Here is a 19,784-nt window from a genome sequence, read left to right as displayed (position 1 = left end):
GTCGAAACCACACCTCAAAACAAGTAAATAGAAACTTGCCTCATCCAAGGGGGAAGGGGGGGGGGAGCAGAAACGAGACAATCGTCGCTACCTCTTTACCTGTCTTCCTTCTCATCTGCGCTATTTCTGTAATACGCTGAAAAACAGCATTTGCACCTCGTAGGGGGGATGTACATTGCAGCGCTGAAATTTATTAGCAGCAGGTTTCGAGTACGAGTTGCCTTCGGGACAAAAAATAATAAATCTGAATGACTGCCTTTAAAGCCCTTTTGAAGATGAAAGGTAGGACAAGACGGTTGTTTTAAAGTGCCCACATTAGCAGCGCTTCTTTACAAGACTATAAATAACAGTGAAAGCACGAGAGGGGCCTCGGCGGACAGCCGCACTTGCCGAACACCCGCTCCTACTCCGCGGCGAGCACCGCGCCCGCCGCCCCTGCCCGAGCACCGTGCGCCAGGCACCGCTCCCTGGCTGCTGCCCGGGCGATACCGCTGGGGTCGGCTCGGGGCCTGGGTCAGGGTCGGGACAGGGACCGGGACCGGGACCGGGACCGGGACCAGGACCGCTCTGCGCCGGCGCCTCCGCTGCCGCGCTCGCCGGTGCCGCCGCTGCGGGGCAGGGCCGGATCGGGCCGGGCTGGACCGGGCCGGGCGGCGGGGAGGAGCTGCCCGCGCTCCCCGTAGGCAGGGCGGACGGCGGGGCCGGCCCCCTTCGCCGGTCTGGGTGGGGTGTAGGGGGGGCCGGGGGTGGAGTAGGGTGAAATAGAGGCGGGCGTGTGTCACCGGGTAGATACCCGCGGCCAGGTACAGGCGGAGGCACTGACGACAGCGGAGTGGATGCGCTCTGGGCTGGGGCTCCTGAGCACTGAGCGCACGAGCAGCCGCCGCCCGCCCGCCCTCCCGGAGCCGCCCGCGGGTCACTCGCCCTGTGCCGGGGCGGGCAGAGCGTCCGCGCCGCGCCCGCCGCCAGCCTCATGGCCACCAGGGTGCTAACCATGAGCGCCCGCCTGGGGCCCGTGCAGCAGCCCGAGGAGCCGGTGTTCGCGCAGCTCAAGCCCGTGCTGGGCGCCCGGGAGGCAGCGATCTTCCCCGGGGAGGACCTGAAGCAGCAGCCGCCACCGCCCCAGCAGCCGCAGCAGCACCCAGCGGGCGGCGGGGGCGGCGGCGCGACCCTGCCGGCGGAGGAGATGGTGCAGGTAGGCTGCGGGCACCCCTTCCCAGCCCCGCCGGTGGGCGCTGGGTCCCCGCACAGCCCACCGGTCATCGCGCCTCGTCCGGGCGGGAGCGACCGCTGCGGAGGGGGCGGGCGGGACTGGGTGGGGCCGGGCCGCGGGCGAGGCGGCGGACACTGAGGTGCGGGGCTGCGGCGGCAGCGGCGGGGTGTGTGTATGTGCGTGTGTATGTGCGTGCGTGTGCGGGGCAGCGGCCTCGCCGCCCGTGCGGAGCGGGAGCGCTGCCGCGTTGCCGCCGGCGGAGCTGTGCGCGGCGGCCGGGGCTGAGGCGGGGCGCGGGCTCCGCGGGCCGTCCCGGGGCGGTCGGGGGGAGCGGGGCTGCCCCCGCGGGTGTGTTGAAAGCTACAGCTGCTGCCTTCGCACTTGCCCGGCGGCAGAATTAGAGCGGCCGCCTGTCCTCCTCGCCCACGCACGGAGTCATGTTCGGAAAGGGGGGGTGGAGGGGGCGAGAGCACACGACACACCGGGTAAGGGGGGGACTTCCCGGGATTTTCTGTCTGTCCCAAGAGGCTGTTTGGGAGCGGATCCACAGGCAAACAGCTGGAGGAGCTAAAAGCGGGAAGGCGCCAACCGCAGCCCGGCTCCAGCCCGTGGACGGTGCCCGTTCCAGGGGCGGCTCCCCGCGCCCATGTGGGACACCCGCGCCCTCTGGGCCGGCAGGAGCCCCCGGTGTCGCAGCGGCCTCTGGGGCGCTGCGTTTCGGTGGTGTCTTCCTCAACGAGTAAATAACTCAAGGCTTCAAAGCGCGCTACCCTCGGCTCGTAAACAAGAGCTAGAAAAAGTAGTCTGGCATGTCGGGGCAGATCCAGATCAAAGGGTCGGGAAGGCGGCTCCGTTTGTTTGTGGTGTTTACTGGGGGTCTTTGAAGAAAGGTCCTAAAATCCACTTTCGGGCGGAGTTGCTGTTTGTCAGCTGCTTTCTCTTGCGGGGTGCTAAACGGGTCTGGTATGAGCGCTCTCTTGACAGGGCAGGGGGGAATGTAGCATTTGCCCATTGGAGAGTGCGTGATAAATGTTTTGCCGATGACTGTACACCAGTAATGTATAGGGCTCCAGCCGCCCACGGATTCCCTCGCACCACTGCGCTAAGAGAATGATTTTCCAGTAATTAAAGAGCTCTCCGAGGACTGAGGCATGGATCGGGACATGTTTATCATGCTATTAGCCAATTATACACTGCATAGATTATTACTGGTTTAAGTGTAGTCCTGGAGACACTTTACACACAGAGTACTCTGGTGCAGTCAACCCATCTTCTTGTTACTCAGTATGATTAATAATTTTACACTTTGGTGTTGTATTTCTAATCAAATACTGTTCTTTTAAGGATGAAAAATCCTGGAAGTGTGGAATATAGAAAATATATATATATATATATATGTATATATATAAGCGTTTTTTGAAGTATTAGCATTCAAATAGCCAGCTGAGGATGTGGCTTTTAGAGTTAGCATTTCAAAGACAAGCGGGTGAAACAGATAGGCAGTCAGGCAGTCACCCTGCTCGAGCAGGGAATTCCATAGCAGGAGATCTGCAGATTAGGCACAGCGCGCCTGTCACTTCTGTGCCTCGCGCTATCTTGTAGGCATAAAAGATGAAAAGTTTGTGTATGCTGAAACATCAGCTCAGTCTTAATGTGTGAATGACTTACTCTATGACTTTATCTCCTTGTCCTTGATGATGCTGATCAGCATGCGATTATAAAAGGCAGGTTTTCATTAGTGTGAGCATTCATAACTTCCTCTGTAGGTGTCTTGCGGCTGGCTGAACAGTATTGCCTTTTATTTGCAAAGCCTCACATGACTTGCATGCCATCATCTTTCTTGGTTGGTAACAAATCATCTGGATTATGGTCTGTTTTTTCTTTGTAGACAAGATGTGAAATGGAGAAATACCTGGCACCTCAGCTCCCGCCTGTTCCCGTCATCCCCGAACATAAGAAATACAGAAGAGACAGTGCCTCGGTTGTAGACCAGTTTTTCACTGACAGCGAAGGGTTGCCTTACAGCATCAACATGAACGTCTTCCTCCCCGACATTAGCCATCTGAGAACTGGCCTGTACAAATCTCAGCGACCCTGTGTAACCCACATCAAGACAGAGCCGGTCACCATCTTCAGTCACCAGAATGAAACTACTGCCCCTGCCCCTACTCCCACTCAGGCCCTCCCCGAATTTACCAGCATCTTCAGCTCCCACCAGACTCCTGATGTGAATAACATTTTCATCAAGCAGGAGCTTCCTACTCCAGATGTTCATCTTTCTGTCACACCCCAGCAAGGCCAGCTGTATCAGCTTTTGAGCTCACCGGATTTAGATATGCCCAACACTACTTCTCAGGCAGCCGTGATGGACTCCCTAAACAGTGTCTCCATGCCATCAGCCATGGCGGGCCTTAACACACTCTCCTCGGCTGTTCCACAGACTGCAATGAAACAGTTCCAGGGCATCCCCCCCTGTAGCTACACCATGCCAAACCAGTTTCTGCAGCAGCAGGCCACTTACTTCCCTCCTTCACCCCCAAGCTCAGAACCTGGAAGCCCAGACAGACAAGCAGAGATGCTGCAGAATTTAACCCCCCCTCCATCGTACGCTGCAACTATAGCTTCTAAGTTGGCGATTCACAATCCGAACTTACCATCGACTCTGCCCATAACCCCTCAAAATATCCAACCGGTCAGATACAACAGGAGAAGTAACCCAGATTTGGAGAAAAGACGTATCCACTACTGTGACTATCCCGGTAAGCAATCTATGCCAGAAAATCCCAGCCCTTACAATAATAAAAGTGTGAATAATTATGGATGAGGTATAGGTGGTTTTTCTTTCGCTGTAGTTTACACCTAGGGAGAATCAAACAGTTTCTTGTCAAAGTAGAATTTCTCTTCTTTGTTGTTTTGAGTGAGACATTTTCACATTCTTTAAATAACGCACACTGTTTTCTTCAGTTCATTTGTCGTTCTCTTAAACAACTGAGCTCATTTTACCATGTTACAAAATTTTTACTCTATAGAAAATAAAAAAATGATGGCCTTTGCTAATGTAAGTTGTTGTGACTATGCAGCTCCTGCGCTCACTCTTCCATTATCTGTGGTGGAGCAGAGGCTTAGTTTGTCCAACACAGTACAGCTCAGTTTGAATCTTCTGGCACTGAAAGAATCACTTCAGCTCCCAATAACCGAGGCCATGGGCGTATCTTCCCTGCTATGAACAGGAGATTCAGCTGCCCTCATAAATCCATTAAAACCATCTCTGAAAATTACCCTCAGGTGGATTGTCTTCAGCCTCTCCCTCTCCTACACTGAAGGGGAAGAGGGACCTGACTATAAACTGTGCCTCCATGTAGTACGTGATCCCAGATACAAGGTGTTCACACCCATTGTAGTGCAGAGAGAAATTGCTGCTCCTGGTTGCTCTCCCCCTTGAGCAACATAACTCTGGGTGGCGTAGCACCCATTCGGTTTGCAGCGTGGTAAGTGCTTGGTGGAAGAGTTATGCTGAGCCCCGGGTGGCAGTGACACCGAGCCTGGCTTGATCAAGTCCTCTCCGAACTTTTTAAAAGATGAAGCCCCCTGCTGAGTTGTTAACTTATGTAGCAGGTGTTACTGTACATAAGATTGTAGCAGCTCTTGGTCTGTACTACATTACAAAGCAGTAAATCTGCCAGAAACATACGTGTTTTTTCTATGTAAAGCAATATATCCCTAGGAACTTCCTATGTAAAATTTTACTTCTAAATGACAGAAGACGATGCCAGAAGGTAGCAAACTTAAATGTGTCCAGATAGTACCCCAGCACTCAGTGAGGAAGGTTTAAATGTAATGTGTAGTGTTCTTCTTCTACCTGCTGAAGCCTCTCTCCTTATTTGTTTTGTTTTAGGCTGCACAAAAGTTTATACAAAGTCTTCTCACTTAAAAGCACACCTGAGAACTCACACAGGTATGTACTCACTCTCTCACTGTCTCTTGTTCGTTCATGGCTGACACATTTTCTGAGAAAGTAAGCATGTTTGGTCTGCCATCTCCTCCCTATTTTCTCTAGAGTGCTATGGGTACAAACTGGCAGTTCACTTAAGAAATATTTAGGGATTGGTCAATGAGAAGAAAAATTGCTTTTACTAATGCAGTTTTGTTAAACCTCTTATAATACAGAACTCAAAATAGCTGAGAAAAAAGCAGATGGAAACGTGCCTTTTCAATCTAAAATGCCATTAACGTGTTAAAAAATAGGCTTTTTGCCCCTTGAATAATGAATTAAGCATAGTAAACGTGTTCTTTTAAAGATTTATGTAGCTAGATGGAATTTTCTGGTTTGGGTTTCTCTCTTGATCTTTTATAATTCTTTAATCTTAGAATTTTTCAGGAACATCGTGAAAACTCCCAAGATATGTCCATTTACTCTGTCCTTGGCATTAAGTGTGTTTTATTACTTTTTTGAAAGACAAGTGGTTATACATGCTTACTTAAAAAAAGCAACAACATCAATATTTTATTTTTTTATTTTTTTGGTCAGTGAATGACATTAAAATGGAGACAGTTAAAAGTGTCAGTGAGTCACACTTGGTTTTTGTACCTTGATCAAACTCCACCCGCAGGTACAGAGGCAGTCCCTGTTCTCAGGCCCGCGTGGAGCGGAGCTGGGATGGTGTTGCTTGTGCGTAGGTGCAGGAGCCCTGCGTGCAGATGACAGTGGTTGGGAGGTGGAATTGCCCTGGGTGCTCTTCCTAAGCATTCACCTGCTGAGGCAGGGAGAAGGAAAGAGGGAAACAGGGAGAAGAACTCAACACCAGCAGGTCGGAAATTAGTACAGTTCTTTGGCAGGATCTTAGGACAGAACTGCTCATGCCAAATCACTGAAAAGTATCAAATCAAATGAGAAGGCTGCAGCTCGTGTTTTTAAAACCGAGTATGAGCCTGGTTTTTTTTGTGTGGAGCTGGAATCAGAGCAAAACACGAATCACAGTTAAAGCAACTTTGTTATTGAAGCAGGCTGTCAGCGCGATGGCTGTGCCATTCTACTAAGGAGTAAGTTTAAACCAAAAGTCAAAACAAAACTTGTCATGAGCTGGGATCTAACAGAATGTTTCACTATCTCTATGGAAACAAGGCTTTCTGTTCGGCAGCTATTTAGAATGGATCGTTAGATTATCGTAAAGAAATTGAGTATCTCCAGGCTAAATGTTACTAAGGAAATTTTGTTTTGATAAACGAAAGTTACCTGTGTTGCAGTCACAGTGAAAAATCGAAAGCAACTGTACAAAGATTATTGCTTTGCATTAGTAACAGGCTAAAAGCAAACGCTGTTAAAAATACTTTTTATATATAATCACTCATTAGCAGTAAGTTTAGTAAGAAAGGAATATTTTCATGAGGATGTAAATCTGAGGAGTCTCAGAGAGTAGAAACCCCCTTCAGTAAATTATCTGTAAATTTAAGAGCGTGCAATTTCCACTTACGCACCAGGAACTAAATACCAGTTTTAAATATCTCATTTACTATTATATAATAGCTAGAAAGAGAAATAAAAGCAAAGCTTTTTTTAGTCTAAAAATTAGCACTACATAGTCAGCATTTGAAATGAACGCTTTTTCTTTTTTAAATCAATTTATATCTTTTTTGTACCTTGAGTAGTAATGACATTAGGGTTTGCAAAGTTAGTACTTGAATGCGTAGAAATACATCCCACGTTGCCAACATCTATTGCTTAGGGTCACTAATGTTTATTGTTGCCTTCACTTTTTTACCTAGAAATGTGGATAAATGTGCAAAGGTCAAAGGAACCAGTGTATTCATGGAAACAAGAATGTTGTTGTAGATAAAAATCTAGTGAATTTAAGCAGGTCTGTAATACAAAGGGTCTTCTGGGGAGGTGAATGAAGGGATAAACTGTCTAAAGCATGCATTACATGCAAGAATGTAAGTCCGGATCCTGTTACCTGCAATATTTCAGAGTTTGGATTAGTTTAACTCTCTTGAATATTCACTTCATAATTGAAGATTTTCAGCACTGATTCTGATCTCTGCCTTAACATATGGTTGAAGTGTCTATTAAGAGCCAGATATTGGACTTAACATTAAATCGATTAATGAATGTTAAACTAAAGGGGTGCAAACTCAGAGAAACCTGAGACGTTGCTCAGCTCCCCCAGGAGTGCAAGGGAATCTCACTATTGATCTCCAATGGACTCAAAGCCGAGGGCTAAATTAGGGCGTGCGCCTCTGTGTATCCCATTCCCCTGAACTGTGAATTCATACAGCACTAGTAAGTTTTGATTTGTTTTAAAATTTTTTTTTTTAATTTAAATTTTTTTAAAGGACTTCTGTGAAGCTTTTACCTTCAAAGTCTAAAGCAAATGTCACGTAATCCATTTTAATAAAGTTGTGTGTGATATTCTTTCAAATCCCTTCAGGGATAGCAGACCTGTTTATCTGGCTAAACCCGTTCTTTAGTAATCATGGACCACTGAAGTTGTTCTCTCTTTATTCTTAGTTTCTTAACAATACCTTTTAAAATTGGCTGCAGTCTCTTTCTCATCCCAATCAGTCCCCGCCCTTCTCAGCAATCTGTCATCTTAAAATAAAAGAGCCTGCAGCAAAGGTTGTCTGCCATTAAAAGTCAAGACAGACCTTATGGTTTTCCTTTTGTATTGGAAAATCTCAGCCTTTTCATGGTATTTATTTAGCAGCCTTTCCCTTCTGAAAGGCTTTCCCTGGGTTTAGTGGATGTTCTTTGAGAACAAAGCTAAGGGAAATGTTATTTTTGATAGGTGGAATGTAGGCTGTAGTCTTTTCTTTTTTAGTTGAGATATGAACACACTGTCAGACTTTATGAGGTACATTTAAATAAAACTATAGGAAATGGGCAAGAGGAAAATCCCATACACTTTTCTTCTTAAGTGTTCCCAAGGTGTTTACCTTAGACCAAGTCAGGTGGTATAAGCTAATATAGTTATGCTGATTTAATGTAATTACTCTGGACTCTTGTTGTTGATTAGGAATCCAGTATTCCCATTAAGAGCTAAGCTGGGGTAATGTATTTGTACTGGTTGCGGAGGCAGGCACACATTTTTCTGTCTCTAAGTAATGCTTTAACATTTGTAAATGACGAAGTAGATTTTAGTTCATAAACTCATAACCTCAAATCAGAATATGAGCAAAGATTCAAATGTTGAAAAGATGTGTAACGCTCTTTGTCCATTTCCATGGAGGTGTCTGGTACATTGTAATACCTTAAAACACTTCCTTTCAAAATAACTTTACCTGTTTGTCAGGGAACAAGTTTCTTTTCATGCCCGGCATTGTGCAACTATGGTATAAAATGTGTGAGGGAGTTGTGCCTTTATCACAGGCTTTTCAGCAGTAAAACCATCTTAAACCTTTGACATAACAGCTGTATGTCCAACTTCAAAAATGTGCCAAATATCAATGAAAAGCAGTTACTTGTGTATAGCAGATAAACTTCATTCAGTTCCTTTTCTGGCATCTGAGTATATAAATATATATATATATTAAGTGATCATTCATCAACAGTGGCCCTATAAGTTATCCTTTTAGATTTCTTTATATGATAAAGATTGGATTGTGGAAATTAAGTGTTTGATACGTGGGTACCAGGAATACCCTACCTGTAACACTGCAGAATTGCTGGCTCCAGGGTTTTTTTTAATTATTATTTCTGTGAACAGCTGCACACTTCAGAATTGTGTATGTTTTTAAGAGGAAAATCTGTCATTGTTTTGAACACATCAAGGCACGCACATTGAGGACATTTTCCAGCTGCATATTGGTTTTCTGTATACAGAGTCTTTGTACAGGCATGTTCTCTGGTCACATGATGGGCTTGCCATTAATAGTTTCTAGCATTAACTGCAGAACTATTTCATCTCTATCTATAGATCTGGTTTGGATTTAGTGATGGGAAGTGGAAGCCGAGATAACTCAAGAGAAATGGCATTTCTCTAAATGAGATGCACTCAAAATACTTCCACTGTCCCTAGTTATTTCAAATGTTTATATAGGCATGGAACAGCTGCTGACTTTTGCAGTTCCTCAAGGTGTTAAACGTTTTATTTTATTTTAGATCTCTGCCTTGATAGATCCAAAATTAGACTGATGGTACATCAGAAGTAGAACCAGTTGTGTGCAGTAGACTTGAGCAGTCCCTAGGGCTTGGTGCTCTATAGGGACACTTGTTAAAGGTGGTGCCATATAGAATTGCCCAGGAATTCAGGATGCCTATTGTTGAGAAGGGAAAACAGGTAGTAGTTTGACTCCTGCTGGAAGAAAAGCACCTTGAGAAAACATGTATCAACTCAAATCATCCTGAGACTCTGGTGAGGGGTTTCACTCAGGGTGCACAAATTTGAAATGGAGGCCCCAAAAGACTCTGCATTGCTCATGATTGCAGCCGTCTATGCATGTAGCAAACCTCATCCTGGAAAAATCTTTGGATCATGAAAACAGCTTTAAGTAATATTTCTGTGCAGACCCTGCTTCTTTGACCTGTTAGATGAGTCAGTTGCAGAGACTATACTTTAAGAAGCTGACAGTAAATGCCGTCATTGATAGAGACCATAAGGAAAAGTGGAAGAGAGTTAATAAAACTGTTGACAAAGTGCATTAAAGTGCAGTGTTGCTAGACAATGCCGAAGAGTATGTTAGTATCTTTTATTTATGAATTCTTCTAAATCCATTAGTTGCCTGTGTGAGAAATGGAAGTACATTATTTTCCTGTGCAAACCACAATTTAAGGGAAAATAGTGCTTTTTTTTTTTTTTTTTTTTTTTTTTTTTTTCCCAAACACTTTGTGAACAATTGCAGACCTTGGGATTAATTGATCTGGTTCTTTATCCGTAGTCGTAAGCTAAATGAGAAGTGTTAGAATGTGTTGCTCAAAAGAAGGTGAAATCTTAGCAACCTAAACCTATATTTTAATTAAATATTACTGATCATTCACATCAGCATACAATTTTTATGAATAAGGAATTAAATTCTAGGGTATCAGGTGAGGGGTATTCAGATTTTAGATACTGAAAAGAAAAGCCTAATATTTTCTTTTTGATTAAAAGCTTAGAAAGTCCCTCTAAGCATGAAAGCTTAAAAAAACTGTTGTTTCTGTCAATTGCTCCCTGAGAGGATTAAACTTCAGTTCCAGGATATTTGATTCCTGATAAGGAAACTGTTGACCTAAGAGACTGACTTTAAATATAGTTCATTTTGAGACCGCCCTCCATACGCTAATATAGTCCCAAGATTCACAGCAATTGCCAGTGATTAAAACTTTCCATTATTTGATCAGACATTCCTTATTGTAATTAATTGCTGAGCTTGACTGGGATGATTGACTCCTGGTTCCAGCCAGAGTAGTGTGTTGCTTGTTGTTTGTTAGATGACCTGCACCTCCCATTGGTGAAAGATTAGAAACATTTGAGTAATGTCCTAGTTTAGTCTGAGTATCTTGGTAGCAGCATTCCTGTCCTGTCAAGCTGCATTATTTATATTCAGTGATCTCTAACAACTCTGATTAAGGACATATTAAAACCTTTGATTTTGGCAAGTGTACAGTGCTTCGCTTTGAGTTAAAATAGCTTTTATGTTTTGCTTTAATTTTTAATTTTTTTTTTTTCTGTGTCTATGTGCATACAGTAGATGGAAATCTGGAAGTCTACAGTACATGTTTAATAAATTCCATTTTAGGAGCACCTCTTATCTGACTGTACAAAAGCCAGTGTTACTGGTAAGAGAGCTAAAGAGCTGTTCTTGTACCACAGGCATAGGTTAGGAAATGTGTTCTTCAGCATAGGACGTGTAGACACAGCCATGTACCCCAGATGGCACGGATTTCTTACAAACCTACTTTAAAAAAATTCCTTTCCTCTTTGTTTGCATATCTCTTTGAAAAAGACCACCTCTGTTAAGACAGAATGTTATACCAGAAAGAAAATAAACCATTGCACAGGCCAGTCAAGATTCCCCAGTAATCCCTGAAATGCATAAGACAACACTGAGCAAAATAAATGTGCTTCTAGCAGTGGTGGGAGCTCTGAGAAGGTAACTCCTCTCTGGTCAGAAAGTAGATGGTGTACAGTTCTTTTCACTGTCCTCTTTGCTTACCAGTCAGTTAACTTTTATTCCTGTTCATTCTTGATTTATCAAGTCCGTGAATTTATCAAGTACAAATTCCGTGATTGGACTTCGAGGGCTCAATAGCTCTCTGTTACAAAATTCCTCAAAATGCTGTTTCATTGTGAAGTTGTACCTAATGGTCACACTCCAGCCATTACTATACTAGGCTTTATCACGTTTTAAAATGTGCAGCATATGCTGCTAATTCATATCATTGATGGGATGGATACTTCTAGAACCGAATTTGTTTTGTCACTCACAAAATAAGCTGGACGTGCCTTGTGTGCTTCCAGGATTCTTGGACAACTGAGAATTTTAGCGCACTAAAGAACTTTTAAACAGCTGAGAGATTATTTATTTTGAAACTTCAACTTTCTGTTCTTTCTCAAAAAAAACCCCCACAACCCAAGTACAAACCCAGAAGCTGTTTTTAACGACGACTGCAGCACTTACTCAATGGCAGAAGGAAGGTCTGATTTTAACTAAATGTTGGGAGCAAAACACATGTGAATGAGTGCAGACATACACCCGAGTAACTACTTTGCAGTCCAATCAGCTTGGAAGAAACTTAGAGTTTAAAACTGTGGTGCTGTGAGCTAGAGAAACACTATTTCAAACGAACTGAAACAGAAAAAAAAACCATTTAATTTGTTCTTAATTTTTTTCTAAAAATTTAAGGCTATAGCATGTCAGGGAATTAAGATGACTGATGTTCACATGTGAAAAATTTGAAAACAAATTCACTGGAAAGCTTTGAGACAGCATAAAGATTTTTAATAATCTGGTTTGAAACTGAACATGATAAAGGTTATGTACCTAATTGGTGCAGTTATGGTGCGGAAACTTCTGCTTTGCCTTTTTTATCACACGTAGTTGAAAATTTTTTAAGGCCGGACACTTGCTACTAGAAATAGTTCCATAATAAACACAACTGATATTAAAATGGAAAGACTGGCAGAGGGTGGTGTCTCTATACTTTCTTACAGGATGTAATCAGGTGTTGTCTTTTTGGAGTCTTTGAAAAGCATGCTACTTTTTACTTGTCAAGGAAGCTCCAAACTCGCTGTTCTGACAAAAATTTCTGATAGCAAACAAGTGAAGTTGCAGGCATTGGCTGGTGCAATACCTGTATTTGGATTTCTGCATACCAACAGAGTTACCTAACTTTATGTTTGAAAATCCAGCCCTTGCTGTTTAAAGCTTTTGTATTTAAAGAAACCCATCCTAGCAGTGAATTGCAGAAATAAAGTCATAAAACTCTTCTTAATGGGGAAATTCATCGATAAGGGAAGTGACTTGTTTTTTCCAAACAGAATTTTAAACAGAAACATGTTCTTGAACAGAGGGTGCATGTTGAAGATAGAGAGTGTCTTCAAAATGACTGTCACCCCCGCACTGGTGGCACTGTGCCTTACCCAAATGAGCATGGCCATCAGTGTCACTGCCAGCGACTGGAATTAATGTTCGGAAAGCAGTTGGTGCATTTTGACATGGCTAAATCACGAGAAGATAAATTAAAGGGAGAAGATGCAACACAAATGTGTTTACTGGTCCAGACCACTCTCTTGTGGTATTGATAAGAAACCCAAACCTTGGGGATCTACCCGAGGAAATTTTATCTACTGAAGTGGCTGGTTAGGTTAGCATGGTACATGTAGATATCTAAACATCTTTTTGACATCCTTGCGATTTCATAGCATTGTAAATAATTTTTTGTAACGGGCACATTGCAAGGAGAATAGTCTCCTTTCAGGTTAAGCTCCCTTATCTCTTGGTAGGTGCTTTCTGTAAAAGAGCTTCCAAACTAAACATTAGAGCTTAAAATTGCTGTGCTCAAGTACAAGTCTCTTTCTCATGCTCCACAAATGTATTTTTTTTTAAACTGGAGAGTGGATACATATTAAGAGCTCGAGAACTTAAAAATATATTTTGTGATGTATAAGCCTAGCAAAATATTTTAAATCAGTGATACTGGATGGAGGTTATGCAGAAATCCAATTAAACTTATGAAATCCCTATCCTGTTGAAGCATAATTTAAAGGAAAGCAGTTCTGTTTCCCAGAAGTGCTGCGTATAATATTTCTGGCTAGGGAAGAAAGGGTTGGAGTGTGCTATTTGGCTGGAAATCGGTACCAGCTTCCTTCATGGTGTTTTAGTTGAACAGTGTTGACATTCTAACAAATCCCGTGGAAGCTCCCCTGAAGTGGAGGAGTTAGCTGTTTTCTTGCTTTTACAGTGAAATTTCTGTTTGATACCACGATCGTGTTCCAGTAACCGAGCCGTGTACTGCCTTCATATTTGATGACCAGTGGCATTCTTGGTTTAACACCCTATAGAAGCCCTAAATTGCTGGAGGAAAACCAAATATTTCTAAAACTTTACAGCTACTGTATTTCGCACAATCATTAAAGTAAACAAATCTTACATTACTACGTAGCCAACAAAAATAGCGGATAAAGGATTCAGTGTCCCTTGTTGTATATACCTGCTTTTTTAAAAAATAAATCTTCAACCCAGATTTCTCAGAGCTTTGAAGTCAGCATAGCAAAGAAGTGGGATCACTTCAGAAAATACGTAATGTGAGGAACTTTATCCCTCGCTTTCAGGAACTTAAACCAAGTTCTTATTTCTGCTAAATGACAAAAAGCATGTGTATAGGTTGAGAGAGAGAAAATACTACTAGCTAGTTGTTCTTCTGCTTGCTCTTAAGGAGTGAAAATAATCTCCACCTACTTTTTCTTACCCTTGCTTCCTCCTTGCCCGAAAGGAAAACATTTGAAATTGATTCAGTTCTTAAATAGAACTTTCCAGCGGAAACTAGCATTACAAACATAGATATTCAGTATTTTACCCCTAGGATTTATTCAAAATAATCTGGGCCTCTACACTGGCACTAAAAATACATTTTCCAGTTCTCACTATTGGCCAAAGCAGGGGTTAAAAGCAGCATTCTGGCCTTAATTTCCAGTTTATAAAAGTAACACTGTTAAAACAATCTGTGTAAGGCAGCAGCTTGTTCCCCTCTGCTCATCCATCCCCGGAGCAGTCCTTGGTTTAGATCAGGTCTGCAGCAGTCTGCCGGCAGGGAGGAGCGGTGCTATTCCGCTTGTAGCTTTTCCCCTGAGCAGTGCGGGAGGGTTCTAGCTGTGGCTAGCACTGAAGTGACCGGAACAGTGCAGTAAGTGTCGAGATAGTGTCTCTACGAAGTTGAGTGCCCTGGAGTTTGATGGGGTCTCTGGTCGCTGGGCTCGACATTGGCTTGGACGCTGTGGCACCCAGCGAGGTACAGGGTTCACTGCTGCCCCGACTGCTGCCAGTTTGCGTGCCGGGAGCCTTCGTATCACTGCTGGCACTGCTCGCATGTGAGGAAAAGTTTTAACGGAGGGCAGCTTCTTTTTCTGTTTGTACTCTGACAGGGTCAGGTACCATCTACACAGGACAACTTTGAGGCTGCTTTTTCAGTGCAGTGTAGTCCGACACTTTGTGAAAGTTGCTCGTACTTCATATCTCCTTGGTGCCAGGCTTGTAAAGAGATTTTAATCTCTGGCTCCCCATTCCAGTCTGGTCCGGATATTCCTAGGCTTTCGTTAACTAGTGCTATTTCCCTGCCCTCTTTACCTTTTCTGTCATTCCTTGTGTAATTCTGCAAAATGTAAGAGCAAACATTCGGAGTAGATAGAGGCCTAACTATGTATATGCTCTCCCCGGGCAGTGAAGGGGGGCAGGGTCACAAGACTGGGAGTTCAGCATCAAGTATAAGGTTGGCAGTTTTAAGTGAAGACTTTTAAAGAAGAGTTTAAAGCTAATAGGGAGAAAAGAGAAAGGATTGAGAAAAAGAAAGAAATACACTGGCTTTAAGTTAAGGTGCTTCAAATGCAGGAGTAATGCTTTTGTGTAACCTCTGTGTATGCATGTGTGTTTTAACACAAAGTGTTCTCAGAAGATCTCCCTGGTGCTGTGCTTATTGATCAACAAAAGAGTCTGTAAAAGACTCCTTTAAAAAAGCAGTTAAAATACATCAGTGTATATAGTGCAAAAGATCCCTCGCTGAATAGGGACCTTTCCTGTCATTCTGCTGTGAAGACCAAAGGTGTTATCTGGCTTCTCTGGTGTTAGAAAAACTTTACAAACTGGGATTGAATGAAGTCTGTATTTTAGCGTAAAGTATGTGTTGCACAGAGCAAAAATTCTATGTGATAGACCATTCAGTCTTCAATCAGCATCAGAATTTACTCAGAGTAAATCAGCTATGACAGAAATCTGTGATGATTTGTGTTCTGCTTTGCGATCCACCAAATAATTACAAATTCTGTGAGAGGTGATGCCAGGCTCCTGTTTTTCTTAAGGAATGTTAAATTTCCACCGTAATTTCAATAAATCCTAGTTGCTGTTTTTGCAAAGAGGTGGTTGGGTGGTTACTTTTTCTTGTAGAGGTCTGGTTCTGGTTGTGATGCTGCTAACATGAAGCCACATCCCCCTTGTGAGCAAAGGACTCGTTTTGCCCTCAGTAGTAGATAAAACGTTGCAGGTTAGTCAGAAGAAGCAGTAGAAACTCCCAGACAGAAATATTTTCATAATTTCATCTCCATGATAAATAAGTGCCTTTGAAGTAATGTTTTAGAGTTTCTCAGATGGTGTTACCTGCATAGCTTATGCAGAGTAAACAGTTAGATTGCAGGATACTGGCTTCTCTCTTTTATCCACATGCTTGTATGATGGTAAAAAACAGAAAAGCAGGAGGCACTCAACAGTGCAATAGGATTGAGACTGTGAGGGTAAAGGTCTGAGACCAATGGAGAGGTAGAAGAGGTTAGAAAGGCTTTTTTGGAATGCATGGCTTGGGTGTATTTCTGCTCCAAATGAAGCTGCTGCCACAGAAGTCATCATGGCTTTGTGACTTTATATTTCTTCCATTTCAGCAAACACCTGTAAATTGTAGGCATGCTTAAAATACTGTGTTTATAGTTATAAAATGGATGAATGCAAACATTTGAGGTGCTTGGGCCAGTGTATTCAAGACTAGGTGGATATTTTGAAGTTGCATTCAGAGCTTCTGTAACACAGTGAGTTTTCAGAGGTGCCATGTTCCCCCTACATCGGTACAGACTGCTAGAAACAGCAAGCACTTTCCACCTCTAAAATATGGCTATTTAAGCACCTTATTGTAGACATTTCATTCTGAAAATGGGTGCTTTGAACTTGTAGGTGCCTTTTCCTATACATAGCTAGCCCTAAGCGGGATACTATAAGTTTTTATTGCTTGTGACATTTTAGAAAATACTATCCTCATTGTGTTTGTAACACATTGTGCCCCTTTCTTCACACATCAGAAGCTCTTGAACAGATCTGCGCACTACAAAGAATCTTCATAGAAGTCTTCCTTCCCATTTCAGACCTCTTAAAAAAGCTCTGTATAACTTACTTAATATAACTTATTAACTTACTTAATAATTTTTCAAAGGTGCAAGCATAAGTTACAAACTTGGCTAGATTATCACGTGAGACCACTTTTTTTTCCTACTCCCCCTCATACTGGAGTGAGTGTAAATGAATGTATTTCGGTCTCGTGCAGTCTTCTTAACTCTGCATTTCCATACCATAGCTGTCTCTAATTTGCGTGTTTGAAAGTTTCTTACATTTTATTGAGGTATAAAATGACACTTTCAAGAACAAAATTTGCTGGAAAAAACAAAGGGGCTGCTTGCTTGGGGCCTGATGAATAGAGCTGCAAATAACTAGGAAGCATCAGCTCCTTGTTTGTCATTTATTTCTTCAAACAGAAGAGCAGCACCGTTCAGCGGGATCTCGCATCGGGTTTTCTTTGCTAAAGAGTGATGGCTGACAGTTTCGCTTCTCTGTGCTCTCTTTCAGGTGAGAAACCATACAAGTGCACATGGGAAGGCTGCGACTGGAGATTCGCTCGCTCGGATGAACTAACGCGCCACTACAGGAAGCACACGGGGGCAAAGCCCTTCCAGTGTGCCGTCTGCAATCGCAGCTTCTCCCGCTCCGATCACCTGGCTCTCCACATGAAGAGGCATCAGAACTAAAAGCTGGACTTGTCGTTGAGGCTGTTTTGTATCTATGCAATTTCCTATTGACTCTCAACACACAACTGAAATTAGTTTAATTTTTGAGTATGGGTTACCCATTTAAAAGAAATCTCAAAAGAAACTGGAAATGTATATTTTGTATATTTATGCGGAAAAAGGGAAGACACTGTATCACAATACCAGAGCGTTTGGTCATTTGTTTGCTTTCATAATGTATATGGCTTTAGTCAGCAGGTTCATCTCTTTACAAGTATTATATCTCAACACATTGCAGCTTTATACATATTTTTTCCTCTTGCGGTGTTTTGACCAAAGCACTGTCATTATGGAGACAGTGTTTGGTAAACAAATTAATGAGAGGATGCAGATGAATGCACACAGTGGAAAAGCCATAAACTGTAATCTGTCAGGTTTTTACTGGACATACTAAGTACATGTGTTTTGTTGGTTTTTTGTTTTTCGTTTGTTTTTTTTTTTTTTTTTAATGTTAAGCCATTCTGTGGATATAAAATACATAGAAAAAGTCATAAACAGCCATAGAACAAAACACTTTGTTCTGTGTGTTGCATGTTTGCTATGACAAAGATTTTGTAAATATGCAGATCAGCTTTTTTAGGTTTATTACAAAAGTTTTCTAAGAAACATCTGAAAAAAGCAGTTGTTTTACATTTGATAACACGGCACATTTATGAAAAAAAAATTACTTATATACCTCTCAAAACAGAACCAACTTAGCTTCATTTTTCTTAAGAGAACTGAGCTAAGCCTTTCAGATCTTTTATACCTGTTAAACTCAATGGTGTGCACTGAATATTCAAAGCAGGATTTTGTTTTCAAATTGCTTAAAAGGGCAAAACAAGCAGAATGAACTGTAAAGTCAATGTTGGAAGCTGAAATAACGGGGATAGTTAAAATGAACACAGGATGTTAAACCTCTTACTATAAGCTAAACTTAGTATCACTTTAAAAAGAAGGATTTAGGATGCAGTTTCCATACACAGACATGTTAAGCTGGTTCAGCACCAGTATGATCTAGTTTGATGTGGATATTGCATGTAATTTACTAGGAGGTAAAGGATACAGTAGTTTTGTTTAAAATTACAGTGCAGTTTAGTTAATCCACTGTTCAGATCGACACACGCAGGGGAAAATTTACTGCTGACAACAGTAGCTGAAACTCCACTAAAGTCAAAGAAATGATGCCCTTTTTTGCCAACAGTGACTTTGATCCACCGTGCTCAGCCTTCAAATAGTAGATGAAGGGCCAAAGATGAGGTTAGACCAGGTAGGATTTGGCCAGACAACAGGAGAAAACCAAACAAATGTAGTAAGTGTCTGAACTTCACAAGCCGTAATATTAAGCTGTCAACCAAAGCCTAGAAGAGACAATCAAAATACCAAAAAAGGGTCTTGCAGGAAAACCTAGCTTTGTTAAAACTGTTATTTGTCCTTATTTATTTGTGGTATATGATAGACTTTTTTTTTTTTTAAGACAATTTTACGTATACTTGATAAATTATAGTTTTGTTTGTTATAGTTAGAAATGTTGCTCTTAATGTAAATAGTTGACAAATGATGTAAATAATTTTGTAAGGCTTCAAATGTTTATACGTGGAAACACATGCATAAATTGGTTGCTGTTTTGCTTCTTTTGCCTCCCCCCTACCTTATTTTTGTATTGTGGTATTTCCTATGCAAATGATGGAGCAAACAGCTGTATAGTTGTAGAATGTTTTGAGAGAGAATGAAATGGTTTATATATAAAGACTTTTTTTTTTTTTTGCAAAATAAAACAAAGTGCCTAATGTGTGTGTGTGTGCGTGCGTGTGCTCTCTCTAGCTCCCGACAATGAAAGTTCTGTGTTTTTGCAGTGGGAGCTGGAAATCGTGGCAATATTAAGCAGAGTGTCTGTTCTACATAGGAGGGGCTGCCTCTTTGGAAAGTACCTGGCACTTCTACCTCCTGCTGTGATGGAAATAGTAAATGCGAAGGGATAAAGGATGGTGCTTTTTTGCCATCTGAACTTCAAAGGAAGTGTATGGTTGCCTGAAAACAGTTGCAATTGTCCATCCACAGTAGCATGATTGGAAATCAGAGGTATCTGTTGTGTGTATAGAGGTATGCAAATTCTTTCCTAGTTTCAAAATGGTTAAAATCTATTCACACTCATCAGCAGTGGTGCCTAAAAGACATTTCTCCCCAAAAAGGTGCTTTCATGCCCTAGAAAGTCAGGGAGGTCCCATAGCAGCACTATACAATGCCTGCCACAGCAGTATCTCCTTTTCAGTATTTCTCCCTTGGGAGAAGGAAGTCTAGTTCACTTGAAAAATTTGAGTGGATGTGTATGTTCAGGTTGGGAGGGGGAAATACATCTGTCG

General features: G+C 42.4%; 1 protein-coding gene across 2 annotated transcripts; it reads left to right on the top strand.

Annotated features, from left to right (window-relative positions):
• Window positions 1–208: 208 nt before the first annotated feature.
• KLF5 (Kruppel like factor 5) lies at window positions 209–19,213 on the top strand. Of its 2 annotated transcripts, none has more exons than XM_027882968.1 (4): window positions 209–282; window positions 3,102–3,972; window positions 5,109–5,168; window positions 17,225–19,213. In XM_027882968.1, exons 2-4 carry the CDS (start codon window positions 3,114–3,116, stop codon window positions 17,401–17,403), a joined length of 1,098 nt encoding a protein of 365 aa, XP_027738769.1. In that variant the 5' UTR covers window positions 209–282; window positions 3,102–3,113; the 3' UTR covers window positions 17,404–19,213. The 2 variants fall into 2 exon arrangements, with proteins under 2 accessions (XP_027738769.1, XP_027738768.1); XM_027882967.1 differs by lacking the exon at window positions 209–282 and adding an exon at window positions 916–1,195.
• Window positions 19,214–19,784: the final 571 nt, after the last annotated feature.

The sequence above is a fragment of the Empidonax traillii genome, unplaced genomic scaffold (assembly GCF_003031625.1).
Source record: "Empidonax traillii isolate 1590-97213 ecotype Southwest subspecies unplaced genomic scaffold, ASM303162v1 scaffold115:size2055165, whole genome shotgun sequence".
Lineage (NCBI taxonomy): Eukaryota > Metazoa > Chordata > Aves > Passeriformes > Tyrannidae > Empidonax > Empidonax traillii.
Note: the sequence above shows the minus strand (reverse complement) of the source record. Positions and strands in the feature narration are given on the sequence as shown.

Excerpts from the sequence above, each read along its gene's own strand:
- KLF5 (XM_027882967.1), top strand. The coding sequence starts at position 974 with ATGGCCACCAGGGTGCTAACCATGAGCGCCCGCCTGGGGCCCGTGCAG. Across the intron at positions 1,196-3,101 it reads CGGCGGAGGAGATGGTGCAG|ACAAGATGTGAAATGGAGAA; the intron begins GTAGGCTGCGGG and ends TTTTCTTTGTAG. Across the intron at positions 5,169-17,224 it reads ACACCTGAGAACTCACACAG|GTGAGAAACCATACAAGTGC; the intron begins GTATGTACTCAC and ends GCTCTCTTTCAG.